Here is a 26,325-nt window from a genome sequence, read left to right as displayed (position 1 = left end):
TCGAATTTTGTTCCGTCTGCATTTTCCCTTAGAGGTTGCTGCAGACCTTTGCTCACAGTAGAAATTAGTTGTCAGGAGGTTCTCAGGCCTTCCTTGTTGTCAGTTGCTTGAGTGACAGAATGAACGTTAAGATCTAGAAAGTCTGCGCATCCCGACTGGTCTGCCGTTCACTCAGATGGGTCTTTCCTGGAACGTTGGTAGCTTGGGCAAGTTATTTAGCAACTCAGAGCTGCAGTGTCCTCATTTATATGAGGGGGATCATACTAGTACCATCTCGGCATTGTTACGAAGATAAACACGTTCAATGCTTAGAACGATGCTTGCTGGGGCACCTGGGTGGCCCAGTCCTTAAGCGTCTGCCTTTGGCTCAGGTCATGATCCCAGAGTCCTGGGATCGAGCCCCACATCAGGCTCCTTGCTCAGTGGGGAGCGTGCTTCTCTCTCTCCCATTCCCCCTGCTTGTATTCCCTCTCGCTGTCTCTCTCTCTCTGAAATAAATAAATAAAAATCTTAAAAAAAAAAAAAAAAGAACGATGCTTGCTACCACCCCGGGCTTTGCACCTTTGTGGGAAATTTCCCTAATTAAAAGGAAAGCCATTTTCCTTTTTAAGTCACAGAGAGGAGACAGAGCGCTTTGTTAAGTGGTGACACAGCCCAGTTGCCAAGCAAGGACAGTTGGGGTGAGTTCTAATGCATTTCTGGAAAAGCAGTTAATGTGGCTGCGAGGGCAAAATTATTGCTCTTCAGAGGTAATCATTTCAGGCCTGTAATTTTGGCCCTCTCTGCGAGGATCTGTTGGTGCTGTATATTTAGCCCCACAGACACAAAGACTTAAGAGTCCTAATAAGGGTAAGCTTTTGTTCTGGATTTGCAGTTCGTATTGAAAGGTGAATTAAAAGCTGATTTAAATATTAGTTCCTGATCTATATTTAGTGCCTGCCTTTTGCCAACCTCTTTGGAATTCAAGACAGAAGGATTACACATTTCAGGAAGTGGAGACATCATTAATTATAAAGTGTTCCTTTATATGATCATGATTACATATGATTATGTCATTGAAATGTTAAAGGTGCTTTCCTTTAATGTAGCAATTAATTAGTCCTGGTTTAATGCAGAGTCCTACGAAGAAGTAAAAGCATTTCTTGCAAATTGCACCGTCTGAAAGACTCGCAGATGGTTTATTGTTTTGCATATTTTCCCAGGTTCTAAGTTACACAATGGGAATGGGGTGGGGGGGAGCCCTCTGAAGGAAAACAGTCGTCTTGCCTGTTGGCAGGGTGCCTAAAAGCCTGGCTTTGAGACTAGAAAAATGTCATTGTTTTAATTCAAGACATCAAAGATTAGGGGCCCTGTCTCAGTACCTGCGACTCTCCTTGTGGCCCAGGCACCAGGGCTAAGGATGCAGGGTCTTCAGCATGAAGGGAGACCTTGGGCTGCAAGGGACTCATCCAAAGGCCGGTAGAGCCATTCCTATGGAGAAGACACCTGCTCTCCCTTGGGCAGACTTTCTAAGTCTCTGGGGAGAGCAGGTTCGGGGCTTCAGTCGCCCAGCACACTTTGGTACCTTCTGTGTCTAAGGCCTGGAGCTGTGGGCACTTCCCACGCTTCGCCTCATTTAAACGCAGCAGCCCGGGTTGCTGGACCCACGGCCTCTCTGGGAAGCAGTAGCCTCGGACTTGGACCTGACTTGTCTGCCTGCATTCCTGGCCACAAGGCAAACACTTTACCTCCTGGGCCATTCATTTTCTTTGCCTCCTGAACACCCGAGTTTCGAGGAGGCCATTAGGTAGCACAGAGGTGATTTTCATTTCTTACTGAGCCCTGCAGTACCGCACGGCCCTGCTCCCGTTGGGTCCGGGGTCTGAGTGGTCGCTGTGACCTCCTCGCCCTCTTGCCCTTTCCTCTCCCACCAGCGCTGAACCTGAGGTTTGGCCACGTGACCTGTGAGCAGCCAGCTCATGGGAACAGTGAGGACAGGAGCAGCTCTTGTCCCGCGAGTCACACAGGCGTGGCCACCACGGGAGGACACTTTATGTCCTTCCTTCCACGTGTACACAGTACACTCACATGTACACAAGACACACGCATGGACATACGATATGTGTGTGCTACATGTGTGTACATACTGCACACGTGTGTGCATTACACACAGGTGTGCCATGCACCTATGCATGCACACAATTCACATGTATGCAACATGCATGCACATGCACGCAATATATGTGTGTGCACAACACATAGGTGCAGGCAATGTATGTGTGCAAGCCCAATGTACCTGTGCATGTATGCAGTACACATGCTAATATGCATATGTGCACACAGCACACGTCCACGTGTATACAGTATCCATGCAAGTATATGTAATATACATGTGTGTGTGGTACACACGTGTACACACTATACATAGGCATGTACACAGTACACATGTGTGCACACAGGCATTTGAATCTTTCTCATGAAATGCCCTGAAGTGATGAGTAAGTGTGATCATTAGATTCCTGATACAGCTTAAAATACAAAGGAAGGAAAGAAGAGGGGGCAGAGACTGAAGGAGAGGAGAGGAAGGGGGGGAGGGGGAACGGGGAGAAACGCAAAGGTTACAAACATTACAGTAGATTTTACATTTCGTGATAAACACTTTTTAAAAAGATTTTATTATTTTAGAGAGAGAGAGCCCACATGTGAGCAGGGCACAGGGCAGAGGAAGAGGGAGGGAGAGAATCTCAAGCAGACTCCCTGCTGAGCGCGGAGCCCCATGAGGGCCTCTGTCCCGCGAGCCTGAGAGCACGACCTTGGCTGAAACCGTGAGTCAGATGCTTGACCCACTGAACCACCCAGGTGCCCCCATGCTCAGCACTTTTCTCAACCTTGCCAGTGTTTCTCTGTGACTATGTGTATACATTGAACCGTAACAAATTGCCATCATCTGACCATTTGGACCCCACAAAAGTGGCAGTCTCACAAGGTTTGGTTTCTGACCTGAGAGGCGGAATGGGGGAGGGTCTGTGAATGGGAAGCTCCTGGCCACTTGCTCCTCCTTGTGTCCCATCGTGCTCCGCAGGCATTCCTCACGGTTCCCCGCTCTCGGTGTGACCCTCTCTGCCTTTCAGCGTCCTCCCCAGCCCCTCCTCCATTCTCCAGTCCTGTCCATCCATCCAGAGTGTGCTCTACAGGTGGCCTAAGGTGGGTGGCTCCCCACCCTTTCGGCTGTATTCTTCTCTCCCGTTGGCTGCTCTGTCCGTTGCTAGCTTGCATCTCCTCACTGTTGGCTCAAACTGCCCCTCCCTTGGTGTGTCCTGATAGGGAAGCTTTCCTGCAAGCATAAGAATGCCATTATTTTTTGTTGTTGTTGTAGGTTATATTTTTAGCTCATTCCAGAATATTAGACATGGACAGAGGGGAAAAAAAAGTGGAAAATGTGTGCAGTACTTTGTAGAAGGCATCAGAGCGAATGGTACAAGGGCTAATTGTATCTGTTTGGGGCTGAAACACTTTAATTGTCATTCCTCAAGAAACTTCCCCCCTCCCAATCCCCTCCACACCCCCCCCACCATCCATCACTATAGCAAGGTGGTTCACAGCATGGACTTGGGGCTAGACTGCTGGGTGTAAATCCAGCTCCACTGTGAGTGCTCTGCCTGATCCCTCTCAGTTTCAGCTTCCTTCCTAAAATGGGTCTGATAGTAGAGCCTGTACCGTGGTGGTGGGGCGGGGTGTGGGTCAGCTGAGTTCACACACAGTCGGTCCTGAGAATCGTGCTCAAAATACAGTAGGTGCTACCAAGTGTTAGCCAGAGAAGTGATCCTCATCGCTAATTTGAAAAATTCAGACAACTGCAAAGAAGAAAGTTTGGACCTGTGTACCGCTTTCCTACGTGAGCACACCTAGAGGTCTGATGAGTCGGATCCTGGGTGACTGAGGATGGATGACCATAGTTTCTTTACCCAACTGCCTATCTTTGTATATGGAGGCCCTTCTGAAATTCAGTGACTAAGATGCTTTACTATTTCAATGATGCTTCCTTGCGCCTCTGAGGAGCACCCTTCTCTGAGCAGCCCCAGTTGGAGCAGCCCGCAGGAGCTTTGCATTCAGTACTCTCTGGGCTGGAGTGGACGCCCGGCCTCTGAGTGTCCATTTCCCCATGGTTAAGGGAGCTTCGTAGCAGCACCTTCCCTCAGCGGATGGTGTGAACTCGTGTGCAAGGTGTCAGGCACCTGCTAAGTACACACCCCCAGCGCTCGTCCCCTCTGTTAGCCGGGCTGATGAAACTCCCGGCACTGTGTGACAGGTGCCTGTTAATACCGCACAAAACTGGATTAGTGTCCTGGACGGTTGTAACCACAGAGTGTGTGGCTTAGAACAACAGAAATGTATTGTCTCACAGACGTGGAGGCCAGAAGTCGAAGGTCAGTGTCAGCAGGGCCATGCTCCCTCCGAGGCTCTGGGTGGATCTTTCCTTGCCTCTTCCTAGCCTCTGGTGGGGGCCGTGGGTCCTTGTATCCCTCGGCCAGCACCCGCATCACTCCGGTTTCTGCCTGGCTTGTCACGTGATGTTATTCCTGTGTGTTTCTCTCTGAATTTCCCTCTTCTAAGGACACCAGTCCTACTGGATTAGGACCACTCTCATGACCTCCTCTTAGCTCAGTTAGGTCTGCAGAACCCTATTTCTAAAGATCCCATTCACAGGTACGGGGTGCAGGGAGGGGATGGTAAGATTCAGCATCTCTGCTTGGGAGACATACGTCGTTTGTCATATGTTTCATATATATTTCACATATATTTCAGACACTACTGGAGTTTCATTCAGATTTTCAAAATTATGATCAGTGCCACACATTCTGAAGGAAAACTGTGTGATCGGGACAGCAGCTAGACTCAACAGCAGGTGTGAAGCTAGAGTCTATGATAGGCGTGTCACGGAGGGCCTGTCACATGCCCAGCCCTGGGCTGGGTCCCCAGGGTGGACGGAAAGATGAAGGATCCCCCTTCTGCGCTGGAGGAGCGAACTCTAGTAGGGGACTTGGACCCGTCCTGGCTTAGCCGTAGCCATGATAGGAGACCTCTGGTGTTCCTTCCTCCGTCTGCGTATCTGGAGATTGCCCGTCACACACACCATTAGGGAAGGCTGGGAGGTCAGGGGGTTGCAGCTACGCACTGACAAGGACCTGCTGCCCCCACGTATAGCTTTTGAAGAGGCTGCTGGGCAAACCCAGGTAGAATTCCAAGGAAGGAGTGATGCCCAGGTTAGGACGCAGCCCGTTGTATTCCTCGGGCATGGACCGAAGGCGCCCGGTCAGCTTGGGACATGTGCAGATAAGGGAGGAGGCTGCGTCCAAGCCCGTGAGCCCCCAAACCAGCTAGTTCTTGCCTGCTCAGGTCAAGACCACCCTCCCCAACCCACTCGTTTCCCATAGTCTCACTCTGTGTCCTGGGATGTGGCTTCGTTCGTTGTAGTTCTGATGGTTGGAATTTGGGGGGCGGGGGGGCGGGGTATAGTTTGATTTTTTTTATCTCTCTTAGAGTGAAATGGATTCTTCTAGAGGTCCTTCTACAACCTCTGCAGTCTTTCAGAGATTGGCTTTGTGAACGAGATTAATGACTCCTTCACTCGTTAACAACTCAGACCTGGTTCTTAAACCTCTCACGGTGGAGTGGAGAGGAGAGAGCGCTCAAAGCCCAGAGCGTGCCTGTGAGTGGCCCCACAACTGCCCACACCCATGGGCCCATGCTTGAGGGGCATCACGTGCTGCTGGGATCCCCCGTCTTCCGTAGCTTCTGGGAGGTTTTTAGTTCTCCATCCCTCTTGAGAAGATATTCTTTCCCTCTTTCTTTCACCTGTGCTTTCTTTCTTCCCAGGTTCAGCCCTACCTTTAAAAACACAGCTGCTGCCCTCGGCTGGCTGTGCGGCGGCTGGGGAGACAGACCTGCGCGGGCAGTTAGAGCAGAATGCTAGCCTGGCCCTGGCGCCAGCATCTTCCAGGGAAGCTGCAGAAAGTAAAGGCAGAGGGAAAGACCCCGGAGGTCAGGACACCTGCCCAGGCCCGGAGCAATGAGATTGGGTTGATCAGGCTGGACCATGTTGGGGAGGGACTCACTGACAAAGGGAACAATATGTGCATGAGGCTAGGAGTTTGAGTTTTGGCTTCCCAGGGGAGTCCCAGGGTTCTGCAGGGAACAAGGGGGACATGGGGTTGGAAGAGTGAGTGGGGCACGGAGTGTGCAGCGCATTATGTGGAACAGTTGGAACTTCATGGCTACGGCTGGAAGCGCAAGAGTGCTGTGGGCAGATTTGCATTTTAGAAAGAAACCTCTTTATCTCCCCATGCTCTTCTTGGCATTCATGGTGTCCCGCTTCACCCTCTGTGCCCCCAAGCCCCAATCTTTTTGGCCAGGTTAGCACATACCGACTTCTCGGGGCTGACTGAGTTGGCCCCGAGCTGGCCCTGTGGCCCCTTCAGGTCAGGGCATGCGTGCCCCTCCCAGGATCTGCCCACCGGTGGGGCTGCACGGCCGGCTTGCACACGGGGCAGCTGACTTCCGGGAGGAAGCTCCAGCCGCAGACTCTCGGAGCTGGCTGCAGGAGACCTGGAAGCTGACGCAATCCCTCGTCCTTTTTCCGTCCAACAGAGCTTTTGTCCTTGTTGTTGTTGGCGGTGAGCATTCCTCCCAGGGGGAGGCTGAGAGCTCTGCCAGCTCCCTTCTCATCAGGAGATTGCAACGGCGATATGATGAAAAAACGCTCCGGTCTCCACAGCAACATCCCAGCTTATCCTCACAGTGTCCCGAACGGTCTCTGCTTAATTGGAAGAGGTTCAGGGGAGAACAGTCAAGACAGTGTCTCTGGCAGCATATTCCTGGAAGTAGAACGCGTCACCTTCTCAACTTAATTGGATAATTTATTTTAAATTGGGTGTGCAATCACGACAGGAAAATGTTCATGTTAATAATACATATCTGAGATCGCCTGCCTGTGCCAAGAAGCCTGGCCCTGGCAGAGTTCTCTAATTCCCCAAAATAAATTTTATGAAGATAAAATGATGTACTACTGTCTGTCAGAGTGAAGAAAGAACAAAAGTCCAGTAAGCGTTTGCATCCTGGAACTTTCTGGAAGGCTTCTGTTGGTGGTGAAATTCCACAGAAGACCCATCTCTCCTGGGCTCTGTTCAGGAGTGTTTTGTACATCAAAGCTGTCCCCCCACACACATGCCCCCCCCCCATGCCCAGCTCTGGCTCTGAGTGTTAGGGGTCTGGTGTTTTTGTTAGGTGTCTTTTTTGTCCCCTTCCTGTCATGTCAGCTGCTTAGATGGTTTGAAGTACAACAGATGGCAACTACACTTTTGCTTGGGGGCTGAGGGGATAACCAGGGCCTTTCTGGAAGCTTTTGGTCCTGGAAGCTGCCCAGTGAGGGAGGGCGGTTGGGTAGCTGATAGCTTCAGGAAGGTTTTCTAGTCTGGTCACACTGCTCTGGGAAGGAGCGGCTGACCTGAGGAGGCCAGGCTGTTGGCGGGACATGGGGTGGGGGGGACTGCGTGGTGGTTGGGGGAGCTGTTTTGCACATGCTTCCAAGCTAGCTTCGTGGTGGCACTCCGTGTTCCCCCAAATAGGGCAGTTGCTAAGAAACACCCGGAGTCTTGGGAGTACCTTCAACACTGTGCTGATGGGGCTGCTGGGCTCGGTGTTCGGCTGCCAATGCTCCAGCCGCCTAGCCAAATCCACTTACGTCAGGCTGTTGCCCAAGCCCACACTGGTCTGCCGGCATGAGTGTTCCTGCTTCTGGACAGCTTCTAGCTGCAGGAGAATTCAGTGGTTGTGTAGACAAACTGACAGAACCCCTAACATTCACATCATACCGCCCACCATCCACCCACCGGCCCAGCTGCTCCTCTGGGCCCCCCACCCCCACCCCACACCTCCTGCCTGTGCTCTGACAACAGTTTACCTCAGCTCCTACCCCCAGTTTGTGACATTCGGAGAGGAAGCGCACTTGTATGGAGGATTTGTGTTAAGCCAGCACTGTGCTGGATATTTTTACATTTATGGACTCCTCTTCTAACATGTGAAATGCCTGTCGTCACAGTTGGTAATGGGCCCATTTTAGAGGTAGGACGCTGAGTTTCAGAGAGCTTAAGTGATAGATCCAAGATGAAACCGCTGGTAGGCGGCAGAGCTGTCTGTCTACGACGCTTGAGCCCAAGGTCCACGAAGCCAGAAGATCACACAGCTATAGGGCCTTGGGCCCAGACTTGAACCCCCCATTCCTAATATTGCTGATTATCACCCCAGGACAGGCAGAGAGGGGAGACCAACCCCTGTTTGTTCAAAATGACAACGGGGAAATGGCTGGCAGCGTTCTGAGCCAGCGGAAAGCAGGAGGCTTGGCGGCCCTAGGACCCTCCCCCTACCCACTTCCTAGATGTCCAAATGACACTTCCTAAAGAAAGCCAGATCCAAGCACGGCCCCGCTCTGCCCTTGTGCCTGCCCAGCATCCTGCAGCCTCCTGGAAAGACTCCAGACGCCCTCACCATCTGGCCCCTAACAGACTGCCTCTCCTGTACCAGCCCGGCCTGCCACCCTCTCTCGGCCTCTACTCAGACCTCTTCCTTCCCTGGGCTCTCCCTTGGCCTTTGCTGCCTGGTCCACTCCCGCTCCTCCCCACACCCTCCCTGCTTCTCCTCCACCTGATGTCTGCACTTGGCCTTGCCTTCACTCTCTTCCACCATCCTCGTGCCTGTCTTGCCACCCGGGTGCTGGTTTTCCTTACCAAGTCCAGTTCTGTGCAGCATCTGGCATGCAGTGGTGCCAAATGAATGCAGGATGAGCGTGAAACAAGCAAGCAGGCTTCCCTGTAGCACAGAAAGAAGTCTGTCAGCTCAGGGTGTTGACACCGCACAGGGGCTGAGAAGCCTGCCTGCCTGCCCGTCCTTTAGCAAGTGAGGACCCGAGTGGGCAGGTGGTTGTTCAGGAGTGTCGGTGGCCAAGCCAGGGTGAGAACATGCTCCCAGACCACCTGCAGCTCCCAGCCCCTCCCGCTGGAGGTGGCTGCTCCCTGCCCAGCCAAGCACATGCTGGGGGACCAGTTTTATATTTTGTTGTGTTAACACTCCAGAGGACTTTAATAAAAATACCCTTGAGTGCTGAAAGTGAGCCAGCAGGGAGACAGCAGTCTCAGTCCAGGAGAAGCAGCCACGAGCCCAGAGAGGGCAGAAAAATGCTCCTCATGTCCAGTCCAAGGTTGGGCATCCTGCCAGGCTTCTCGTGTTTGCAAGCTTCGACGAGCACGGGGCTCGGGCCGCAAGGCTGAGCAGCCCTCCTATGTCAGGCTGCCCGAATTTGGAGAGATGGTTCACGCTGCTGTCTAACGGTGCCAGGGAAGGAAGAGATCTCAACCCAAACCACAACGGAACCTCCCCCACGAGTCAGCCAATTCTAAGACCAAATTGGACCTCTTTACTGGCAGCACATTATTCTTAGAAGTTGAAAGTGGGCCGTGGATGTGTGCGTGTGTGCACGTGTGCATATGAGCTGGTATGTGCACTCAAGGCTTAAGCTTCAGACAGAGGACAGTTCAGGCTCCAACTGTCTCAGTGTGTTGCATACGGTAGTGCAGCTGCCCGCAGGCAGGCCACGCCCTCGGGAAAGGCTGTGCCCCCTGCCCTGCTGGACAGAGTTTTGGGGGGACTATATGTTTCCTAGGGCTGCCGTAACAAAGGATCACAAACTTGGTGGCTCAAAACAACAGAAATGTATTCTCTCAAAGTTCTGGAGGCCTGAAGTCCAAAATCAAGGTGTCCACTAGGCAGTTCATACGCCCCCTTCAAGGGCTCTCGGCGAGAATGCGTACTGGCCTTTGCCAGCTTCCAGTGGCCCTGGCAGTCCTCACTGTCCCTCGGCTGTGGCTCAAGCCTTAGTCTCTGTGTCTGTCCCTCTCCTCCTTCTGTGCCTCCTCCCTGGGTGTCTCCCGGAGCCTTTCCTCTTGTCGTAAGGGCACTAGGTGTTGACTTTAGTGTTGACCCTAACTCCCTGATGATTCTGTCCCAACATCCTTCTCTGGTGACACGGGCAAAGATGCCGTTTCTAAATAAAGTCCAATTCTGAGCTTCTGGGTGGGAATGAATTTGTGGGGGCGGGGAGGTGGGTACCGTACAACTCAGTGCTGACGGGAAAGACGGGCCCAGGGAGAGGCAGCTCGGGTTGCTGGGTTGGAGTCCTCAGGGCTGCTCCTCAGGGTGGCAGGTGTGCGGTGAGCCTGCCCGCAACAGGTCCATGGCAGAGCTCAGTATGGCCCCAACAGTCAGACGCTTCCAGGAGGGACCCTGATTCACTTCCTCTTCTGTTCCTCAGAGCTTAGCAAGGAGCCTTCCGTATGAAAGTGTCTGAAACGCTGTTGAAAGAATGCTTGCTTGTCATAGAGGAGGAGCTTGGAGCATGACTCCTACAGTGAGGACTTGTTCTAACTCTGGAGAGAGGACAGTCAGGTTTTGTGTCCGGAAAGGGTGAGTCAGCTCGTGGTCTGGACGGGAACCCAAAATGAGGAGCTGAAGCCAGGGTGTTGGCTGGGAACCGATGGCCTCGAGACTCGTCTCTGCTACTTACTCATTCGTGAACTAAGCCTGATGCCCTGGGCCCCTCATCTGTAAAATGGGTATCAAAGTGTTGTAGGGATTGCCTGACATAAGGCATAAGCCTTCAGGAAACTATACAATGAGGTACCCAGATAAGGAATTTAGGCAATTTGAGGGGCGCCTGGCTGGCTCGGCTTGTGGAACATGCAACTCTCCGTCTCAGGGTTTTAAGTTCAAGCCCCACATTGGGTATAGAGATTACTTAAAAGTAGAATTTGTGGGACGCCTGGCTGGCTTAGTTGGTTAAGCAGCTGCCTTTGGCTCAGGTCATGATCCCAGTGCCCTGGGATCGAGTCCCACATCAGGCTCCTTGCTCCGCAGGGAGCCCGCTTCTCCCTTTGACTCTGCCTGCCACTCTGTCTGCCTGTGCTCACTCTCGCTCGCTCTCTCTCTGACAAATAAATAAAATCTTAAAAAAAAAAAATAGAATCTGTTATTTTTTTTTCCCCAAGATTATTTATGTATTTATTTATTTGACAAAGAGAGACACAGCGAGAGAGGGAGGGGAGTGGGAGAAGGAGAAGCAGGCTCCCTGCTGAGCCTGATGTGGGACTCGATCCCAGGACCCTGGGATCATGACCCAAGCCAAAGGCAGACGCTTAAATGACTGAGGCACCCAGGTACCCTTAAAAATAAAATCTTTTTTAAAAAAGGAACTTAGATTATTTGAAGGCCGACTACAGTGAAAGGACAGTGTGGTATTGTGGGGTTGCTATACAGTTAGATCATTGCTTGCTAAGTGGAGTTGTACTAGGTGAGAGGTCATATTTGCAGGACCTATATGAGTGGGGCACTGACAAATATTGATTTTTTAGAAAAAAAGATGCTGTGCAGTATTGTTCTGCTCTTAGTGATGAGCAAACGGAGGCTTCTAGAAATTCAGTACCTTTCCCAAAGCCAGAGGAAGTAGACAAACTGGGATTCGGACCAGGTTGGTTCACCCCTGCTGGTTCTATTTAGCGTCTGGCCCATCAAGGCTCAGAGAGGCTGGCGGGCGCTCCCCGTGCTGTCCGTGCTCCCCTCCGAGCGCTCCTACAATCAGGCTGTGGAGGTGGAGGCCAGCTGCCTCTGTGCTGCCTCTTGTTTTCCCATCAGCCTTGTCTCCTGAATGTCACCCACTTCAGGGTGGGCTTTTGATGTCCCATCTGCTGAAGTGGAACCGCCAGGTTCCGGGGGCCTCACCCAGGGTCTCCAGCAGTGTGGCCCTGCGCCCCGCTGGGAGTGGAGAAGCCCTTCTGTTTCCAGCAGAGAAACAGACTTTAGGAACAGCGGGTCTTCCTCACGAGGAGCTGGAAACGACCGTTCCCGAGCACCCACCTTGCTTCCCTGGCACCAAACTGGTTTCCCAGGCACGCTGCGGTTACCCCACGATTACTCTGGAATACTGACTTGAACAGCCGCCTCTGAGCCAACGGCAGCTGCTTTCTGGGAGAGGGTGCGGCTGTGGGATAAAAAAGGCTCCCGTCTTGGCACTCCTTCGAGTTGGTTTAAGCTTCAGCTCCACCAGCAACAAGCTACAGGGTCTTGGGCTAGTAAGCTTTTCTGAGCCTGCTGCTTTCTTGGGTGGGTGGGTTGGGGGAGCTTATTTTGAATTAATACATATTGAATGCATGCTATTAAATGCAAAAAAGCAGAGGAGCAAAAAAGAAATACTTTACATCTTACATCTTTTGAGGTTTATTTTTTCTTCTTGTATTCTGTATATATAGTTGTTTCATTAAGATAACGGACACATCTTTGAGTGCTTTTTCGCAGCTAATGTGCATTGAAAGACACGGGAGGAATGTTAACACTGTTTTGTCCTCTAAAACAGCTCCGTGGTTTTCCACTCGAAGCCCTCCTGTTAATCTAACCCACCGTTGTGGGATCGGAAATTGGGTCTCACCTCCCTTCCCATCAATAGCCTTGACTTCTTCATCTTTAAAATGGGATCCCAGCACCCATCTTGCCAGGTGGCTGTGCGAGTTTGGTCCGTGGTCAGCGCTCATCAGTGTTTGCTTCTTTCCCGGGCCCTTTCTGGCCACAGGTTCCTTTCACGCAGGATCTCTACTGTGGTGAGATGCACACCGTCAGAATCAATCCATCTCTCTTCCCCTGCCCCAAGATCCTGCGTACGGGCGCTTGGGGCCAGCAGCCCACATGGCCCTCCCCCTGAGGCGCAGCCACGGAGACCCTGCAGAGCTGGGCTGCTCCCTCTGGCCTGGGCAGTATGTTTCCCAGAGCTCAGAGGGGTGTCTGCTTAGTGTCCTTACCGCTTGCCTGGCTGGACGTGCTGCCTTTCTGCTAAAGCTGCCATGGCCTTTGGAGCGGGACCCTTGCATTTCACATCTGCTGTCCCCAGGGCTGGCCCTCTCCCCACCGCCCCCGACCCCTGAGTTAATGGGTGTGTGTGAGGTTTCCTTCACAGTGCATATCGAAGTCTGGCCACGCTAGGCATGGTATATGGTAAGCCTTCTATTTTTTGTCTGAACCCAACTAAATAAAACATCATGTTTCCCCCTGTTGGTTGAGATATATAAACCAGATATAATCTGTCTGCCATACACCCCAGCGTGGTATCCAGGACAGTGGACAGAGTGAGGGGGATATGCACAGCCTTTTAGGAGGTTTAATTTTTATATTTGTTTGCCACTGGAGTGGATAGGAAGTGAATTTTATGTTTTGTTTTTGCTTACATGGGAGGACAAAAATACTGAGATCTGCTATGTATTGGGGATTATCACGTGTGGCTGTAGCAGGTGTTCTGCTGTAAGCTTTATATGGATTATCTCATTCAATCCCATGAGGCAGATGGTAGATCAGTTCCCATTTTATAGATGGGGAAACTGAGGCAGCTGACTCTCTAGGACCATTCCTTATAATCCCACCGTCAGCCTTTGTGACAGAGCCAAGTGGGTATTTATGGAAGGATCTAGGACCCTCTCCTCTGCAGCCCCTGCTGCTGTGAGATTAGGAAGAGATCGGGCTGTTGGGAAGAATGTCCTACACCACCTTTCCTGCTGTGTTCAGGAGCCGCCGACATCTCTCCGTTTTGAGAACAAGATAGGAGAGTTGCAGAATCAGAGGGAGGTGTCCTGTGGTTCCTGAAGTCCTCCCATGGTGGGGAGGCAAGGGCATGGTAGCCATGCTGATGGGGATCCCAGAACTAGTCTGGCTCCTCCTGGGGCCATGAGCAGCCCAGGGAGAAGCAACAGCTGTGGTGAGAAATCTGAGCACTGGCAAGTCCTGTGCATGACCTTAGATCAAAATTGGGGTACCAGGGCAGAGCTGACACAGACTGCTTGTATTTGCCATGGATGTGGATATGTGCACTCCAAGTTTATTCAGCTCTCACAGGAGTTATGGGGTTGTAAGGTTTTGCTTATGGCCCTTACCATATGCCTGGGAGTTTTCAGTCTAAAAATGCCGACAAGAAAGCACATACTTACACATATGGGACACATTCACGTGGTGCTTGAACCAGCCTGGGGATCAGCTACAGAAAATTCTCTCTCTCATGGGGTAAAGCCTCCGGTTTCCCGCCTGGGTCAATTTCTCTTTATAGTGAGAGTCATTCACTCAACAAACATGCAGTTAATTTAATATTATCCTTCATAACATCAAAATTAAGAAGGTAAATTGAATTCCTCGAGCATCTCTTCATTACCTGGCTCTGCATATAATTTTTTTTCACGATCACAATACAGTAGACCCATTTCTAATTTATCCACTGTATAGCATTATTTACACAGGCCCCTTCTTTCTCTTTAATGCTAGGAGAAGGCAGAGTTGAGTGTCTGTTTACATATTTAAACACACTTACAGGCACCTCTATTGTTGCCAGTATGCCTGGAACCTGTCAGGGCAACAGGGAAGGGAGGAAAATAGAAAACTGACTTGTTTTCTATGTTTTCCATCCAGTTAGCAGGAAATAACTAAGGGAGACTCTCACTGGTCCCTCCGTTGCCAGAGGTGGCTGGTGAATCAGGAAGGGCTGCTCTGCCCAAGATGGCCGCCTTGGTCCTGCCCACAACAGGCTGCTTGCCCTTGAGGCTCCTGCCATCTCAAGACACCACCTTGGACGTGGCTGTGGTGGAAGCAGCTTCTGCTGTTGCCTGGAACTTCCACGGAGGGTGTGTGGGGTGGATGTTGTGTTTCCCCTCCCGAAGTTGGTCATCCTTGCTGCCCGTGACCTCACACGGAATGTAGGGTCAGGAATCCAGCCTGGTTGTGGAAACACACTGAATGGGAAATGATGAACAGGGAGGCTGGTCCCACCTGTGTAAAAGCAAGTAGATGTGTGCAACTGTTGGTCTAAAACCATGCTGGAGAAGTCGCTCTGCTCAGCTGGACACAGACAGCATTTGTCAGGTTACCAGGCAACTGTAGGCAACACATACTTGTGGGTCTGGGAGGAAGGGGTGAGAAAACCGACTTTCTGTAAATACTCACATCACTTTTCATAATAAGAGCCTGTCCCCAAGTGCTCTTGTGTCCTAGGCGGTCTCAGCCCGAGTCTTGTATCCCATTGCATTGTGGCCAAGGGCTCTGGAATCAGACTGCCTGTGTATTAGCTTGTGAACATAGGTAATTTATACTCGCTGAGCCTCAGTTTGCCCATCTCTAAGATGGGGATCCTAATAGCTCCAGACTCTCAGAGGTTTAAATGAGTTAACAGTGGCCAAGTTCTTTGTACCTGGCCTGACAGGTAATAGGTACTCAGCAACTACTACTGTCCATTAGTCCTCTATGCGGTGAGTTTTCTCAGCAGACTCCTCGTGGGGCACACTCTTTTTTTTTTTCTTTTCATTTCTTCTCTTCTCTCTCTCTCTCTCTCTCTCTCTCTTTTGTTTTGTTTTGTTTTGTTTTGACTGGACTTTTTATTTAGTATTCTGTAGTGCTTAACGTACTCTTAACTGTTCTTGGGATTGGGGGAGGGGAAAGGGGAGGTTCTTATAGATTCCCAAGGAAATGTCAGAAAGGCAAAATTTGGCCTGCTTTATCCATTTGTTTTGGGGGGTTTACTGGGTGACTAGCACTTTCCTTACATAAGCATCTGATCTCAGGTTTTTCATACTGAGAACCTTGAGATTTCCATTTGAAGACCCTCTGAAATCCCGAGAGCAGCATACCCTGACCTCCCTCTAACAGCCAGCTTGTTTGTATAGGCGGGATGATTCACCTCTCCATTTTATTTTCTATTAATTTTTTTAAAAGACTTTATTTATTTGACAGATCACAAGTAGGCAGAGAGGCAGGAGAGGAGGAAGCAGGTTCCCTGATGAGCAGAGAGCCCAAAGCAGGGCTCGATTCCAGGACCCCAGGATCATGACCTGAGCTGAAGGCAGAGGCTTTAACCCACTGAGCCACCCAGGCACCGCTCACCTGTCCATTTTAGACGGCTAGATGTTTGAGGAAGGCCTTATAATTGCTTTGCCTCATTTACTGGGAAAAATCATATATAGGACATGGCCTTTGGCGACACTTTTAACTTGAAAAATTACAACACTGGTACACAAGTCAAGTCTCAACACATTTAACATTTGCTTATTGAAAGCATTGTCATAAAGTCAAATAAGATTAAACAGGTTTTACTTTTTCTTGCGGGACAAACTCTTCAGAGACCATAGAGATCTCTTCAAACGTGCATGCCACCCCAAGCTCCCAGGGTCGGCCTGTGGAAGGTAAGGGGCTGTCATTTTGGCTGCCATGCATATGCCTCCTCTCAGTCTACCTACTACCTAGGGCTCAGGCTGTGGACATCCTGGTGGGGGGCTTTCCTTCCTGGCTCCCCTCCTGTGAGCAGATTTCCCCTGTGCAGGGTTGGGCTCTCAAACAGCGGGGCTACAGTGACCTGACCTCCTTCCTGTACACTCCACACCCCTTCATGCCCAGACTGTCCGGTAGCCAGATCTACTCCATCTTTCCTGCTGGAATAGACCAGCAAGGCTCATGCTGATTCTTTCCAAAGGTTTCTTCCTCCTTCTGGTCAGCTCCATCCCCGCCAGTGTAACCTTTTCCTCAAAAGCTCTGGTGGTGTCCTGGTAGCTCCCCCTACCCCAGAAACAGCAGCTGCCACGGGGCCCCTCTTGCGATGGCTGAATTCAGTGTCCTTTGCGGAGGCTCCTTTTTTATCTTCAGAGTAGGGTTATCGCCATCACCATCCAGCCATAGAAGATTCCCACCATCTTCCATTTAAAGGTAAATGTTTGGATGGACCGTGAGAGCATTATGCTAAATGGAATAAGAGAAAGACAAATACTGAATTATCTCACTTATGCGTGGCATCTAAAAAAGCAGATCTAGAATCAAAGAGTAGAGTGGTTACCGGCAGTGGTCACTGGGCGGCTGAAGGGTGGGGAAATGAGTAGTTGTTGGTCAAAGGTACAAACTTCCAGTCACAAAATGAGTAAGTTATGGAGATGTAAGGTATGGATGGTGACTGCAGTTAACAATACTGTATTACCTACTTGTAAGTTGCCAAGAGAGGAGAGTTAAATGCTATCACCACCACAAGAAAATGGTAATTACATGAGTGGTGGATGTGTTAACTCACCTAATTGTGGTAAGCATTTTGCAATGATATACATGCATCAGATCTTCATATTGTACATCTTAAACTTCTCAATGTTGTATGTCAGTTCCATCTCAGTAAAGCTGGGGGAAAAAAGATTCTTCATGATCTTAAAAAAAAAAAAAAAAAAAAAAGAAACCGCTTCCGTGATATATGATTCACATACCATCCAGTGGATCCATTGAAAGCATACAGTTCAGTGGCTTTGAGTATATCTACAGAGTTGTACATCCAAAACCACAGTAAACCTTAGGACATTTTCACTATCCTTCCCAAACCCATACTTTTTAGTGTGACCCCTCAATTTTTCCATGTCACCCCCAAATCTTAGGAAATGACTCTTGTCTCTTTAGGTTTGTCTATTCTAGACGTTTGATAGAAATAGAATCATTACATATGCGGCCTTTCTTTCACATAATGCATTCATGGTGCATGTGTCTGTACTAATTTCCTTTTTATGGCTGGATAATGTTCTATAATCTGATTATGCATTTTGTTTATCCATTTGTCAGTCGACAGTCATGTAAGTTGTTCCCAATTTTTTTTTTTAATATTTTATTTATTTGAGAGAGAGAGAGAGAGAAAGGGGGTGGGGGTGGGGAGGAGCAGAGGTAGAGGGAGAAGGAGTCCACTGCAGGGCTCAGTCCCAGGACTCTAAGATCATGACCTTGATTTCAAGAGCTGAAATCAACTGAGTCCCTCCCCTCCCCAAGATGCTCCTTCTTTGTTCTTTTTAATACATCAAAGCCCTGCTCTTTGAGACTACCTTTCAGTTCCCAACCATTTTCAGGAAGAGAGGCCTTTTTGTTATTTTTAATCAGAGCCCCAAATGACTCCGTGGTTTGCTTATGCATATAATCCCTGCTCAGATGTTATGTTCTGAATACCTGTAATAAAATTAAAGGTAAAAATTAAAGGTTTAAAAAAAATTTTTTTTTTACGAGAATATGCCTGAAGAAATGATTCAGACCATACAGTTTCTCTTTTTTCTGTGTAATTATTTGGGCTTTAATGACTCAGTCAGTTTAGATGGATGTTGGAACTGGCTGAGGACAACATAAAGTTTTCACCTAGGGAGAAAAATATTAACGAAAACCAGAAATATCTTAGAATCGTAGCAGCAGAACACTCCAGGCAAGTGTCTTTTCTTCTTACTGAGAACCCAGTCTGGGTCAGGTGGCACGGGTGACACACTTATTTAACCCTATCCTGACAGGAGTGGACTTCACTTAGGCATGTTGCGTACCCATGCCTGGTGGGGAGCCCACTGAGACGCCACCAGCAAGGCCCAGGTGGAACTTAAAAGTTTCCCGAATTTCTTGGAAGGTATGTAAATAGTGTTGAGCTTTGCTAGTTGTGTGTGCAGTTGAGGTCAGATGGGATAAATGGCCTTCAGGTGGTTAAATCTGCAGTCTCCAGCACCAGGCTGCCAGGCACTGGAACTGTTATGCCTTGAATCTAAGAATCTAACATGCTCAGGGGATGGGAGCCTCCTGTGGGCTGGTGCCGAGCGGAGGTTCGCCAAGATTTGCGTTACTGGGATTTCCGGTGCTGAATGGGGACATTGTGTGTCCCTCCCTTCGCTGCCTGCCCTGAGGGATTCCTGCTCAGAAATCCCAGTGGCATAGTAAATATGCCCTCCCCTCCGGATGGCTGGATAAATTCACTCCTGGGATTTGATGATCTGTTTAAGGAAGAAAACTGCAAAACATCATGCTTTAATGTAACAAGAGGGAAGGCAAAAACGTAATATACTTATGTTTATATACCAAATGATGATCACAAAAGGAACATCAAATTTAATTAAATTTTGTCTCTATGGCATATTTGAAAGTTGCTGAGAGAGGAGATCCTAAAAGTACTCATCACGAGGAAAAAAAATATTACACTCTGTGTGGTGGTCATGTTCACTAGACTTGAGACCACCTAATAATAATAAAGTGTTACCTGTCCACGCCATCTCCATTTTGAAAATTTCACCTCTACTAAGGGGTTCCTGGATTCTCCCCACCGAAATTTTTGTGGAAATGTGAAAAAGCTCAGGCTCCAGAATGAGAAGATCGTGGTGGTTTTTGGACGGATGACTGCCCATTTCTGAGCTTGTGTCTTAAGAGGACACCTTCCACCCTCCAGAAGGATGAGGTATGAGAACGGATCAGAGAGCTTGCGCACAAATCTGGTATATAGTAGGTGCTCAATAGGAGTTACTGCTTCTAAAGTAGTTCTTCCCCAAATGATTTTTTTTTTTTTTTACACTCTCACTTAATACCCAAGTTTTAGGAGGAGCAGTTTGCAAGGAAACCTTTCTGGATCTTTTCCCCACAGGATGGCGCTGCTAGCTCTTTGTGCTCGAGGGAGACCATCTTGGTCTCCGTGGAACACCTTGCACCCCACAAACCTTTGATAGATATTTGCTGATGTTCCCATGTAATAAACCGCAAGAACAGTAGAGAGTCTTTCCGATGAAGTCTGTTCTCCCAAAGGGGTGTGAACATTTCTCGCGTGATTATTGGTTTTCATTTACATCCTAATGTTTGAGGACTTGGAGCCATAAACTGAAGAGCCAGAAGTAGATACTAGTGACTTAAAATACTGTAGGAGTGATGTAAATATCAAAGTAGACAATTTGTTTTTTCCTCCAGTGGCTTTCTTGGCAGAAAATTGAAAAGAAAAAAAAATGGCTACATGACTTAAGAAAACATTGTGGTGGTGGTGATAATAACTTACATTTCTATAATGTGTTCCAGCTTACAGAAGGCCTTCCTATTATTATTTCATTGAATTCTCACAAGTCCCAGAGGTAGGTAAGACAATACTGCGTTATGGCGAAGGAAACGCTGCTTTGACCACTTACCTACCATGTGGCTCATGTGGGTTATTTAAGCGCTGTAAGCTTATCTTCTTAAGTTTTAAAATGGGAGTCCAGTCATTTAGTTTTTGGGTAATAACACCTTCTCTTTAGGATTTCCGTACAGATGCTTATGAGATGGTACATGGACATTGCTGGCCACATAGTAAGTCCTTAGCAAATGGGGCCAGCCTGGGCGTTATTAGGTAGAATAACTCTTACTTCACAGATGAGGAAACTAAAAACGGCCATCACTGTGCCAGAGCTCACACCGTTCGTAACCACAGAACTGGAAAGCAGATCGAATTCTGCTGCCTCCAGCCCGAGTCCCCTTTCTGCAGCACCGTAGCCAAGACGTGTCCATCAGGAGGCACGTTTCGTGCTGCTGCCAGCCAAACTCCCCCTGCCAACGAACGTCTTCCTCATTTTTCTCTGGGTGCACTGATCTTTTCACTGTCTCTTCTTGTGTTCACAGAACATCATCAAAAAGGTGATTGGGCAGAAGTTTGTGTACAAGTTTGTGTCTTTCCCGGAGATACTGAAAATGGACCCTCACGCGGTGGAGATCAGCCGGGAGAGCCTTTTGCTGCAGGACAGCGAGTGCAAGGCCCCCGCCGAGGGCCGAGAGGCCCACAGACACGGCTTGTCGGCCCTCAAAAGCGCCAGCCGCAACGAATACATCCACTCAGGCCTGTACTCGTCCTTCACCATTAATTCCCTGCAGAACCCACCAGAATCCTTCAAGGCCATCAAGACAGAGAAGCTGGAGGAGCAGCCGGAAGACAGCCCTCCCGTGGAAGAAGTCAGGACTGTCATCAGGTTTGTGACCAATAAAAGCGACAAGCACACCAGCAGGCCCATGGTGCCCCTGCCCTCCACGTCGGAGGCCTTCCTGGCCTCGTCGGCCTCAGCCAAGGTCTCCTCTTTAATGTTGCCAAATGCCGCCAGCATTTCGTCCGCTTCACCCTCCTCGTCTCGGTCCCCGTCCCTGTCCCCCAGCTCGCCCCTCCCTTCTGAACACAGAAGCCTCTTCCTGGAGGCCGCCTGCCATGACTCCGATTCCCTAGAGCCCTTGAACCTGTCATCGGGCTCCAAGACCAGGTCTCCATCTCTTCCCCCAAAGGCCAAAAAACCCAAAGGCTTGGAAATCTCCGCGCCCCCGCTGGTGCTCTCCGGCACCGACATCGGCTCCATCGCCCTCAACAGCCCAGCTCTCCCCTCGGGATCCCTCACCCCAGCCTTCTTCACCGCACAGGTAAGAGCCCGTCCCCGTGCTGGGGCTGCATCAGACTCGGTGACAGAGTGGAAAGGAAGAAAGCAACCAAGGCAGCTTCCTTCGGCCCTTTCAAAGATCATCTTAGGGGCCCACAGACCAGAGTCACGGTGGGAGTGTAAAGGACAGTTTCTTCTTTATCCCCAGACCAAGGTGTCCACAAGAGAAGAGGTTTGGGATATTGGTTACGGTGGGATGCTTCCCTGGTTTCTTGCTTTCAGTGGCTGAAGGTGATCCAATTATGGAACATCACTCGGGGCTTCCAAGCAGATCCAAATATCTTCCTAGGGAAAGTCGAGCAGACCAAGTGACATTTCAGAAGGCATTTGGGCTTTAAGAGATCTTTTTTTGTTTTGTTTTGTTTTTTAAGGGCGAGAAAGGAGGGTGGAGGAGCAGAGAGAGAGAATCTTAACCAGGCTCCACGCCCAGCGCGGAGCCCGACATGGGGCTCGATCTCACAACCCTGAGATCACGACTTGAGCCGAAGTCAAGAGTCGGACACTTAGCCGACTGATCTATCCAGGTGCCCCTGAGCTTCATGAAATTTCTATAATGGGTCCTCTCTGGGGGGGCATCTGATAAGTAGCCATTTGCTTTCTGTAACTGAGAAGATAGATGTTAAGTGACGCTGCCATTGGGTTCGTCTGGGAGGATCTGCATTGTCCCACACGTCAGGGCCACACCAAGCAGTGAGGAAGAATCTTCAGCAAAAGAAATGCTATTCTGAGAAAACCCATCATTAACTCCTCTACGAGAAGGCAGCCTTTTCCTTTAAATATCATATGCACATGCTTTTTCTTGTCCAGCTGGCGTTCGCAGGGCAAAGGCAGAGCTGGGGGGTTGGTCAAGTCTATTTCTGCTTCCTCTGGAAAATTGGACACACTTTGGTGGCAGAGGTGAAGCACATTGGCTTTGGTGTCACAGACCAGATTTGGTTCCTGGCTACACTGCTGGGGAGCCCTGAGACAGTGGGCGCTTGCTCTCTGCTGTTTCCACATCTGTGAAATGGATTATTGGGAGGACGGGATGGGATAACCGCCATGGTCCGAGAGAGCTATAGCTGGCAGGTATCCTTCCGGGACCGTGAGGCCAGTGGGTGCTCCCTCACCTGCCCCTGATCTCGTTGCCATCGCCAACCCTGCCGTAGCCGTCAGAAGGGGCAGCAGTGTCACAGGGGCTCACGTTTGCTGGTCACTGTTCCAGACACTTCGCACGCACCACTCCAGTCATTCTTCGTGGCTGGCCCATAAAGTAGATGCTCTTCTGTCCCATTTTTCCACCTGAGGTAAATGAGGCACTGAGGTAAAGTAGCGCATCCAAGGTCTCACAGCTAGCAGGTGGGAGGAGCAAATTTGAACCTGGTTCTCTTGCTCCAGAATCCATGCTCTTAAATAAAATGTTCTTGGCGTGCCCACTGGGAAAACCTCCAGTTGTCCCTGAGCGTAACCATCTGTGGAGTCTGCCAAACAACTGAGAGCAGCTCTTGGCCACTCTCCTCTCCATGGCTTCTCCCAAACTGATTGTGTCCCAAGGATTTTGTGTCCGCCCCAGCTTGTGAGCTAGTGCTGCTGAGCTGCCACCATGGAGGGGGAGGGCTCAGGGCTCAGTTACTGGTCAGAATGAGCATATGTGCTATTGATCAGGCATTTTCTGATCAAACAAAACTGTCCAGGGACTAGGGGCTGCTGAGTGAGTAACTCAGAGAAGTAACTTGAGAAGTTGGCGGGGGTTGGGGAGGTGGTAGGCGTGACCTGAGTATCTCCTCCCCTGGCCTCCTTTGTGTTCACAGCTGTAAGGTTTAGAAAGATCTCAAGCCAGACCAAGGCCAATTCAGATTTCCATATCTGCTTTCTCTGTGAGCCTGCATCACCATTTCTGAACAGATGGCCAGTCCTGTTGTCTCAGGAAAGCTGCTCAGGCTGGCCCTGGAGTTTTGGATCTGGACACAGTGAATTTAGGGTTGCTCTGCCCAGTGGGACTGAGGAAGGTTATGGTTGGGCCGAGGGGAGGAGCGTACCTTGACGTGAGGCCGGGATAGAATGTGGATGTGAACAAGGGGATACTCAACTCAGGACTGGGAGACAGGAACTTCTAGAACAGCCTAAAACAGGAGAGGGGAAAGCATTGGAAAGCTAGATGCTTTAAGAGAGGACTTGCGCCTTGGGCAGATGAGAGTGAATGGTCCTCAGCCAAGCTGCAAGGGTAGGACCTTGCTTGTGAGCTGGTACCAGGGAGTCTAAGAAAGGGGACCAGGGCTTCCTGAGGAGAGAGAGGGCAAGGGCAGGGGTCTGGTGCCATGACAGGATAGTAGATGTAAGGTGTCTGGCTGAGAGTGCTTTTGGATCAAGCCGAGGGGCCGGGGTGGCTATAAGGTCGTGCTAAGTGGAGTGAGAGGAGTTAAGGGTTGGCTTTGGGAGACGGTGTCATCTCAGGACTTGAATTCCCTCACCTTCTAGCAGTGTCAGCTCTGTACCCAGTGCAGCCAAGGGTGGCCACAGGGAGGGAGAGAGCAGAGAAAGGGCAGGACTCGGGTGGGATATTCATTCACCCAAATGGTTTCTCGGAGATCGGACAGAACAGTTACACCTGTCTGGGCTTGACAATCCTCCAGCTCTTTAAGGTGGGCCTAGAAATCAATGTAGGATTTGGATTCTCAGGGATTTCGCTCCCCCAGGACCTGGTTTGAGTGATTCGTCAACTAAGCCTTGAGGGCGCCTGGGTGGCTCAGTGGGTTAAGTCTCTGCCTTCAGCTCAGGTCATGATCTCAGGGTCCTGGGATTGAGCCTCGAATCTGGCTCTCTGCTCAGCAGGGAGCCTGCTCCCCACCCCACCCCACCCCCCCGCCTGCCTCTCTGCCTACTTGTGATCTCTCTGAAAATAAATAAAATCTCGACAAAACCCAAAAAACAAAAAACTAAGCCTTGAGCCAGGGTTCCTCCTCAGGGGACAGTCTGAAGCAAGGTCACCTCCAGCAGCCCGTCTCATCCTAAAGAGTGAGCCCATTTCCCTGCAATCCCCGCAGAGGGCACAAGTGAAAGCCTTCCCTTTACTTCCAGGTCAATTCTGGGGGTTTCCTCTCCTGAAGGAGACTTGGGGCTTTTCTCCCACAGGCAGCAGTGGTGTCTCATTCTCACAGTTCATTGGTTTCCCTCCTACCTTAGTATTTTCGACTGCAGAAATTACTTTCCTCGGTGGAGTGTGCTGTGTGCAACGTGACACTGTTTGCATGTAAACATTTTGTTACCGGCGGGACTGTCCTGTCAACTTTTCTTAACAGTTGGCTTTAGAAGAAATGAAAGGTGTGCTCTAATAACTTGATACCCTGAAAATGAAGTTCCCAGGGATATAGTTTATCTCAAGAACTGTTTGTTTATATTTTATCTTATCCTGAGAACAATTCCCCGTTATTTTCAGATAGAAATATGGCAGAAGGAAGGGTAGGATTAAGAGGGTCTTGGTGTGAACTGGGGTCATGTGGTTACTTTTCCCTTCGCGGATCATATTAAACCACCTACCTTGCATAGGCCCAAAGTTAGATTTGAAATGTCATCTATGGTGTACATGAAAAAATGTTCGTCGTTCTGCCACTCACCCAAAACCATAATCTCCATTCCCATCGAAAATACTTGTAGTGCATTTGCTGGGATCTGTACAGTGCAGCTGAGATTACTCTTGATTTTTTAAGGATCCAAGATTACAAATATAGACAGACATGATGATCATTCAGACTCCCGTCAAGCACGGACTACGAGGAACTGAGGGCAGAGAATACAAAAGCCAGCTGTGTACCGAGAAGCGATGTAGTTGGAGCTCAGCCAGAGGTCATATTGGACTGTTGGTAGAAAAGCAAGGATGTTCTCTCTTATGGCATGAGCTATAGATATTGAGATGAGGGAGGGGCCAGGATGCGAAACCCTCATGATTCCTAGCCAGGCACCATGGAAGCCTAAAGAGTGCCAGTTAGAACTTCCAGTTCTCTGTATCTTCTGCACCTTGGTGTCCTCTGTCCCTCTTCCTTCCATTTGCCTCTTCTGTTCATTGTCTCCCTCCTCATCTCTTAGCAATGTAGTTAGTTCAGAATTAGTGGTTGGCGCATTGCTTTTCCCTTCATTCATGCCAAGGCCTCTGTTAATCTCATGTGTGATGTTTAAGATGCTGAACTTGGATATATGCGGGCACTGGGGCATGAACTCACCGTCAGAGTCTGAGCATGCATGCCCCAGGCTGTTTGATTAGCGGCAGCCTTGAATGGCACTAATTGAGTAGAGACCGCTGGCAGAGGACCGCAATGCGAGAGCCTCCTTTCATTTACTGGTAGATGTAACAGCTTTGGGCCAAAATCATCAGGTGGGAATTTGGAGTAAAATGGATGTGTTCCCTGAGGAGCTCTGCTCTGGAATAGGCTCTCATCTTATGGTCTCCTAGGCCATTATCACAAGAGGATGAAAGTTTGTTTTTTCCCTTCATCCCACTCTCTACAACACTTCTCCAGCTTAGCGTCCAGCTTTCTCTGTACTGACCCCATAGGAGAGGTTGTCCTTTTAGAAGCTCTTTGCGGTGAATGATGTTGCTGGTAGAGTTCTGCGTGACTGACATTCCAGCTGAAGTTTCTTCCTACCCTGGGCTCTGAATGCCCAAGATAAAGGAACTGTGGTAGAACCCTCCCACTTTCCACCTTGGAGCTTCTCATCTCTATCTGTTGCCATCATGGTCCCACTGCCTGCTCTCCAGCTCTGCTCCTACTCCTTTTTCCCCTCCTACCACTGACGACACCTACTTTAGACTCTTAGGGAGTTCGGGTCCCCCTTTCATTAAGATCAGCAGAGTCAGTGCTATGCAGACTTATGTGTGATTGAACTTCTCTTTTAAAGTCTTCAAAATTGATGTTTTTATTGAATTTGGGCAACTCCGGGAGTCTCCAGAAGTAGTTACCTTTTTGGTTGAGGATTTGTTTTTAACCCCAGAATGGCACTGTCATGGATTCTGTTGGCGTCCATGAGAGACTAAGATTTGTGATGTTTGTTGGTA

The 26,325-nt window shown here is 49.7% G+C and overlaps 1 protein-coding gene across 1 annotated transcript in view; it reads left to right on the top strand.

The window, feature by feature from the left end:
• ELK3 (ETS transcription factor ELK3) overlaps window positions 1-26,325 on the top strand; it is a 68,472-nt gene that overhangs the window by 27,826 nt on the left and 14,321 nt on the right. Inside the window, exon 3 of the mRNA XM_004748495.2 lies at window positions 20,500-21,279. Within this exon, the coding sequence (XP_004748552.1) occupies window positions 20,500-21,279 (780 nt within the window). The remainder of the gene's footprint in view (window positions 1-20,499; window positions 21,280-26,325) is intronic.

Source organism: Mustela putorius, unplaced genomic scaffold (genome assembly GCF_011764305.1).
Source record: "Mustela putorius furo isolate JIRA1106 unplaced genomic scaffold, ASM1176430v1.1 tig00000788_pilon_pilon_pilon, whole genome shotgun sequence".
Taxonomy (NCBI): Eukaryota; Metazoa; Chordata; class Mammalia; order Carnivora; family Mustelidae; genus Mustela; species Mustela putorius.
The sequence above is the reverse complement of the archived record's forward strand: the minus strand, read 5'-3'. Positions and strand labels throughout refer to the sequence as shown.